A 7,794-nucleotide genomic window follows, 5' to 3' on the forward strand; every position below is an offset into this window, starting at 1 on the left:
ATAAGCAGGAAGGCAGCAAATGCTGGGAGTAGGTGGAGGATGAAACAGAGATGGGGTCATCCATAATGACACTGGCGTCTGCAGGACCCCGCAGCCCTATCCTCCAGCTCCACCTTACTCCAGCCAGAGCTCTCTGAGCCTTAGTTTCTTTGTCTGGAAATGAGCACCATTTGTCTCTATTTTGTCAGAGGGTCATTATGAAGTTAATTGACAGAATGTGTGTAAAAGGGCTTTGCAAACTATAAAGTGCTGACCAAAGTGCTGAGGGAGATGTTTAAGGAGGAGGCAAGACAGCATGAATCTCTGAACATCAGCGGAGTGCCTGCTATGTTCCAGAGCCACACTAGGTTCCGAGGAGGACAGAGATGGATAAGTCAGTGGCTCCAGGAAGGCATTCACTTGTGTGTCAGGATCCCGTTCTGAATATTCATCAGTGACCATTTTTCTTCCTGGAATTTCCTTTTCCCCCTTTGCCCTTCTCCCCATTTGAGCAGCTAGGCCAGTCTGTGCTATACCCCAAGAGAGGAATATGATAGCAGATAGCAGAGGGGAACTATCTCTCCCTGGCTTATGAATTTCAAGAGCCAGAGCCCTTGAAGAACGGAAAGGACTTATAACCTTTCCATTGGATAAAAAATGTGGGATGGAACATTTTGAGTAAGTGTAATCCCTCCCCCTCCCCCTCTGCTGCCAAACTAGTTAGAGGATACCCATGGGTCCCAGAGAAAAGGACTCTGAGCCAGGGGAGGTGGCAAAAGCCCAGGCATATTTGTGGCATTGCAAGCAAAGGCGTCCTGCCCCAGGGAGGCAGCAAAATGTCACAGAGAGGAATACGCATGGAATGCATGGGCAGGCAGAGTCACAGAAGGCTTCTAAGGTTCCGCACACCTCAGCAGGCACCGAAGCAGAGGAAATGATCTCTATGAGTGGCTCAGAGAGAAGGGAGACCAGAACAGGCCCACGATGGAGATGGGGGTGTCTCCATGGCTACTTGTAGCAGCAGAGAACCCAGGACCAGTTGGGGAAGTGGACAGGTTAGCAGACCCTTGAGAACTGATCATGGATAATCACCCCCAGGGACTCCTGAGGAAAGAGGTGAAGGCATATTCCAAACTGACAGACGTTCAGTTCCTATCCCTCACTTGGAACAATGAAATTGAAATACAAACTTTATTTTCCATAAGTTGAGTTATGGAAAATAAAGTTACTTTTCTCTGATGCAGAAGTTTGTGGGCTGGGACACCTGTATGGGGGTTAGTTAGAAGCACACAGGTGAGGCTCTGCAGGGCAGCACCAGGGATGCAGGCATAGGGCTGTGGGAAGTCAAAGGAGGGGGAGCTGGTGGGAGACAGGCACCAAGGTCAGCACGATTTATAGCACTGCCAGAATTACTCCTCACACCCATTTCACGGGTCGGTACTGTGGTGATCCCCACTTAGAGATGAGAAGTGAAGCGACTCACACAGGGAGGAAATTGGACTGGAATTCCAACCTGGGTCTGTCTGTGGCCAGCAGGAACTGGCACATCGTGCAGGAGAGAGGGCTGTGTGGACAAGTCCTCCAGGCAGGACACGGGAGAAACATGTATTAGGAAGTATTTTCATCCTTCTAGGATCCATTCACCTCTCCGGTGACAGGATTTTCTGTTCCTTTTGGGCACCCCTCCCTACTCTTAGCCCATGTGGTCCCGTGGTGTCTGACCCACTTCAGGGGTGGGAGACCACAGCATCCCCTGGGCCCAGGGATGGGCACATGACCTGAGCTAGGCCCATCAAAGGCCTCTAGAGACTTGGCTGGAAATATGGGCAAACTCTTCTGAGATTGGGGATGCTGAGGCCCTCCCTGTCAGTCAGCCTCCAGTGTTATCTTTGCATCCATGGAGAAAGCCCACCTAAGGTGAGGAAGCCATTGCTACAGCTCAGACTAAGTGCTGAGAACATGAGCTTCATTTCTCTACCACGCCTGCTTCAGGAAGTACGTGAAGAGCCTTGCATAGAAGACGTGATACAATAAAGATATCAAAGAGCTGGAGGAACTCAAAATCCCAAACATGGAGAAAGTAAGGGAGGATTTAATGATTGAGACTGAGTTCCTGACAGCCAAGACAAAAGTGGAAATAGGATATGGTAGGTCATTTCCATTACCTGCTAGAAGGAATTCAATCATTTCTTCAAGAGAAACAAATCTGAGTCTGAGTGAAGGTGGACACAAGGGGAACCAAGACGGCCCTGCTCAGCTCCTGCCAAAGGAAGACTTCGCAGTGTCCGACATCTCGAGGAGGAAGCTGCCAGGGCCATGAACCAGCCCCATCGCAGCAGGGCATCCTGCTTTTGATTTATCATGAAGACTGTGGCCCCTGCTGTCATGCCTCCATGTCCTCTCCCCTGTGTAGTCCGCACGAAGGCCTCTGCATCCACACCCACCTCCCCTGTCGATCTCCCACCTGCCAGGCCAAATCGAGCCTCCAGCTGTGAGGACCCACCTCTCCACCTGGGCCCTGGACCCCTCCTTCCCCGTGCCCAGGGGACCTTGCTCCACCGGTCATCTCCACCTCGTCGCTCTTCCCCTTCTTTCTACAAACTCCCTGCCTCAGCTCATAAACACAGTCAAAATGTCTCCCTTCACAAACTCACCCCCTTCCTTGACACTGCCACAGCCTTCCTTTAATATTCCCGCCCAGTTCTCATTAAAAAATTTCTCACAAGAGCTGTCTAGACTTACTGTCTACACTGCCTCTCCTCCTGTTCTCCATCCAGCTTTTGCAAGTCCACCCTAAGTCACCATGACTTCCTTGTCCCTAAATCCCACGGACACTGCTCCATCCTTGGCCTGCTGGCCCCCTTACCGCAGAGATGCTGGTGACCTTCCCCTGCTTCTTGAAACCCTTTGCTCCCTGGGCTTCTGCACTGACTCTGCTCCTGGTGTCCTGCTGCTGCCCCCACCTGCACGCCTTCTCAGGCTGTCTCAGGACTCCTCTTCCTCTCTAATTCCTTCTGCGTGGCTGGTCCCCAGGCCTCCATCCGCGAACCACCTCTCAGTTCGATCTCCCCGCACCCCTGGGAAACCTCATCTCCTCCCGGAGGGCCTGGCAGCGGTTACCTCCAACACACTGTCCGAAACAACTCGCCATCCCCCTCCCTGCTGAGATCCCCTCCTCCACCCCTGGTCCCTGGCTCTGGCGGGCAGTATCACCCCGTGGTCCGAGCGGAACCCTGAGGCATCCTGGATTCCAGGGCCTCCTTCATCCTGCACAGGTGATCAGCTCCCAAGTCTGGCTGGTGTGGCTTCTCGAAGATTTCTCAGATCCACCCCACTTCCATCCTCCAGCACTTCATCTTCTCCCATATGGAACGTGGTCCTGAACATCTCCTTCTCCCGTCTTTCCCGCCTGCCTCTTCTGGGTTTCCACGACGTGAATCCAAACTTGACACTTCCCGGTTTAAATCCGTCAATGGCGCCCTCTGGCCTTGGAGGTAAAATCCAAGTTTCTCCAACTCCCTCCCAATACCTGGCCCCTTCTCATCCCTCCAGCCTCATCCTCTGGCACTCCCGTTCTAGAACTTTACCCTCCAGCCACACTTGAATGTTTATCAGCTGCCTGCCCACATACTGCAGGTTTTCACCTTTGCTCGTGTGTTCCTCTGCCTTCTCACTCCTATTGTCCTTCCCCTTTTACCTGGTTAACTCCTGTTCAATCTGTGAGACTGGAATGTTACCTCCTCCTGGAAGTCCTCCCTGATCACCCCCACATCCTTCCTTGGTGCTCCCAGATGGCTCTCGGCATCATGTGGAAATATTTGTTCCCCTCTCCCTTACAGATCAGAGAGTACCTTGGGAACAAGAGCTGGTCTGGTTCAATTCTCATTCCCCAGCTTCTGGAACAAGAGCTGGCCCTGAGTTGGTGCTCAATAAACCTTTGTTGAGTTCTTGGGTAAGTGAATGACGCTGCCCTGAGACATGGATGGCTGGGGTGGAGGTGGTTGAAACCTGGGTGGTGGGAGCCATGGGGCTAAGCAGGAGTGACTGTCTCCATGGTGGGGCTGGGCCCCAAGCTCACCAGTACATAGCAGGTCTGTGCAGATCCATTGAAGCGGCTGTGCGTGCTCCCTGCAGAAGCGTCTCACCCTCAGGGCTGGCTGCAGGCTCCTCCTGGGGAGAAGACCAGCAGGGTCTATGAGTGGCACCCCCAGACTCCCACCCCTGTGGGGATTCTCAGCACCTCTAGGTAGAAGCCACTCAGGTACATCCCCAGTAAAATGGCAACATGGGGCGAGCCAGGCACTGGCCTTGACATCCCACAGGGTTACAGGGCAACCCTAGCCCAGGGCAAACTAAGGAATGGCTCAGGCCGTCCACTCCTTCCGGCCTCTGTCTGTACCAGCTGTGTCTCAGCCTGGAGGAGCACCATTACCCCAGTGATAATCCAGCCTCCAGGGTTTGGGAAGGAACCAACTGAGGCAATAAGGAAGAACCTTACCAACATACAGAAATGCACAAACCACGTTGGCTGCCCACCCTCCCCTATCCCTTTTCTAACTGTCTGAGGAGCAAAGTGGGGAGGCGCCTAGCTCTGCATTTACTCCTGTGGGACATTATCCTCTGAGTCAACAGCACCTCCCAGAGAGAGGAAGTGTGAACAGTCCACTGGCAGCCGTCACACAGCCCCACTGCCTTCCAGACCCGGTGCAAATGCCAATTCTTGTCTGGTCACTTGGTCACTTGTCTGTCCCCGGAGGAAAGGTTGGTACCTGAATACCTCTGAGGTCTCCCTGGCTGAGCACGTAGGAGATGCTCACTCACACTCATTCAGCCACCAGTCACTTTTTAAAGGAAACTCTCTCCCCTCTCTCTGTCCCCACCGCCCACCTCCTAAGTGAGGCATTTTTCCTCAATCTCGTCCCAAGGCAGACAGATGGAATCCGCAACCCCACCCAGCTGAATGCTTGAGACCGAGCAGGACCCTATGGGCCTTCTGGGCACAGAAGCCTATGTCCCCCATTTCTTGTTTGTAGGGAACAGATTCCAGCCTCCATGACCTTCTCTGAGTCCCAAAGGGCAGATTCAAACAGTTGTTCATCAGGGAAGAGAAGGGATGCAGAGACAAGGGAGGAATAGCCAAGAAACAATAGTGCAACCTTGGGGCAGGGTCCTGGGTCCCCTTCAAGGGAAACACATAACAATATCTTTGAGATCTTTACAGAACTAAAACCCAATAGATGGGAAATGTCAGCATTCTTCATTCCAGAAAAGACCACCTGAGCCCAGATTAAAGGAACCAGAGAAGCTCATCAAGAAGATTACCTGAAACAAAATTAAAGGGGTACAGGCCCTGCACACACCCTAGCCTTGTCAGCCACCCCACCCTTGAACCATTGCTATAAAACTCCTCACCACATCCTCCTGGTGGGGACACACAGTTTTCGAGGGCGGGAGCCGGCTGTGGCCCCTTTTCCTGGCAAAGCAATAAAGCTGTGCTTTTCTACTGCACCCAAATCTCTGTCTCCGAGATTCAATTTGGCACCGGTGCGCAGAAGCCAAGTTTTTGGCAACACGCTCTCATCAGCTCAGGATCTGGCCAGTCAGGACCCGCCCCCGCCCCCAGTAGGCCTGGGTGTCAGGAGGCCAAGCTCTAGGTTTGATTTGCTGCCTGTGTGACCTGGGTCCATCTCTCTCCCTCTCTGGGCTTCAGCCTCCCCATGTGCAAGGAGGGGCCTGGCCCAGTCTAGGAGTTTTCAAACTAAGCTTCAAGGTTCCCTGAGGTACCCCAGAGACCGAATGGGGTAGAAGGCAGATGGGGAGTAAAGAGGGGACCAGGCTGGTTCAGGGCCCCCATCCAACTTCAACCAGAGCAGCCCCTCAGTATAAACTGGGGTCCCCCATGGGATTTTCATTCTGGCCGCTTCAAAGCAGATTGGGAACCTCTGGCCCGGCTCACCTCTGAGGCAGAGGTCAGCAGGACTCATCTGTTGGCTAAAACACGTTTACTCCTTTCTTCAGCAAAGGTCCAGCGAGCCTCTTCCCTGTCAAGAGGCCAGGTTGCCCACAGGGGCCTCCTCCCCAGGCCAGCCCACATCCTTCCTGGAGACGACCTACCACCCCGAGGAGGGCTCGGAGCCAGCCTTGCTCCCACTGTCCCTGACTTCTGCAGGCCTTGAGTCACTGTGCCAGGGTCCCGGCCTGCCTCCTAAAGCCACCAGCGATGGACCGGAGCGTGCCTCCCGCCTCACGCGAGAACTGCAGCTGGGGGCCTGGAGTGCAGAGAGACCCGGGCTGCCACCAGTGTGCCCACAGTCGCCTCGGGAGTGGGCTGGGGACTTATCCTTTAATTTCTTTTTTTTTTGGCTGTGTGGCAAGGCATGTGGGATCCTAGTTCCCCAACCAAGGATTGAACCCGCGCCCCCCTCACCCCCCCACCCCCCGCAGTGGAAGCACAGGGTCTTAACCACTGGACGGTCAGGGAAGTCCCTTCCTCCTTATCATTTAGATCACAGCTGAACTGTCACTTCCTGGGTGAGCCCTTCCCTGACCTTTCTGAAGAGGGCAGGCTCTACTGGCACATGATAGGTGTGCACAGATGTTTAATGAGTGATTAAGGGGGCTGCTCTGTGTGGAGGAGGTCAACAGATTGCGGGGGTCCTAAGTGTTCAAGCAAAGAGGTGAGGAGGAGGTGGGGGCGGGAGGAAGATGATGAACAAAGGCCCCTCCCACCAGGAGGGGCCAAACCAGCATGGGGGAGGGGTGTGCCAGGGGCCCCAGTGACAGAGGAGAGCCCCCACTCCCTGCACTCCTGAACCTGTGAGAGGCAAGTCCTTGTAAATCTGGGAGGTCAGGCAGAAACAGGGCAAGGTCTGCCCACTTCACAGAGAAGGAAAGGAAGGAATTATGTATAGCATGTGTATGTATCTGAAAGGCATTTTTCTGAAGACAGGTCTTAGCTTTCATCACTCACTGCAACAGTTTAAAACCATTGCCATTAAGTGATATTTTCATTGTATAACACTCTCCCATCTCTGAAAGATGGAGAGACAATATCCTGAAGACAACATTCCAGTCCCTGGATCCAACTATACCTGAAACCAGTACTACTCCTGGACTTTTCAATTACAGGAGCCAATATAGTCCTTTTTTTTTTTTTCTTTTTTTCTTGCTTTTTTTTTTCTTTGCTGAAGCTCAGTTCATAGGCCTAAACTCATCTGTAAATAAGAGCCCTAATGAAGACTCCATCTCTCTTCACTCCTATCCCCTCTCTTTTTCTTCCCCTTGGGCAGCACCCTACCCTGTCCAAGCGCCAGACTGGCTAAGCTCACATACCCAGGAGCACACATGCAAGGGCACACATGAGCAGGCCCACGTAGGGAAGTACACACACAGGCAGAGCCTGGGAAAGCCCAGCCACCCATGCACACACGCAAACACAGACACACAGCTGCACGGAGAGGGGCAGGCTCCTCTTCCTACTCACATATTTGTGGTCAACAAGTCCCTCTCAGGGAGATGGAAGCGCGTGTTTCCACGGGGACGGGCTGGATCCAACCTGCTTGCGCTTTGGCCTGTCTTCTCATCTCAGTGGAAATTCCTGGGCAGAGTCCAGAGTTGGAGTTGGCTGGGCCTCCCACCTGGCTCTGTGAGCACGGTCTCCAGAGCCCAGGGCCACGGCCTGGGAAGGGACCCCAGCCTTTCTCAGGGAAAAGAGGAAACAGGGCGAGTGGGCCTCACTCTAGGCCTGGCCTGCGGAGCTTCTGCCTCATAACTGAATCTGCCTTCCTCCCCAGTGACGCCTTCCTCTCCACTCTT

At 53.6% G+C, this 7,794-nt stretch overlaps 1 protein-coding gene across 1 annotated transcript in view; it reads right to left on the bottom strand.

The window, feature by feature from the left end:
• SLC28A1 (solute carrier family 28 member 1) overlaps nt 1-7,794 on the bottom strand; it is a 46,716-nt gene that overhangs the window by 37,146 nt on the left and 1,776 nt on the right. Inside the window, 5 exon segments of the mRNA XM_007445639.1 lie at nt 9-22; nt 4,058-4,149; nt 4,867-4,869; nt 6,094-6,161; nt 6,164-6,184. Coding sequence (XP_007445701.1) covers nt 9-22; nt 4,058-4,149; nt 4,867-4,869; nt 6,094-6,161; nt 6,164-6,184 — 198 coding nt within the window.

This window comes from Lipotes vexillifer, unplaced genomic scaffold, assembly GCF_000442215.2.
Source record: "Lipotes vexillifer unplaced genomic scaffold, Lipotes_vexillifer_v1.1 scaffold2822, whole genome shotgun sequence".
Classification (NCBI taxonomy): Eukaryota; Metazoa; Chordata; class Mammalia; order Artiodactyla; family Lipotidae; genus Lipotes; species Lipotes vexillifer.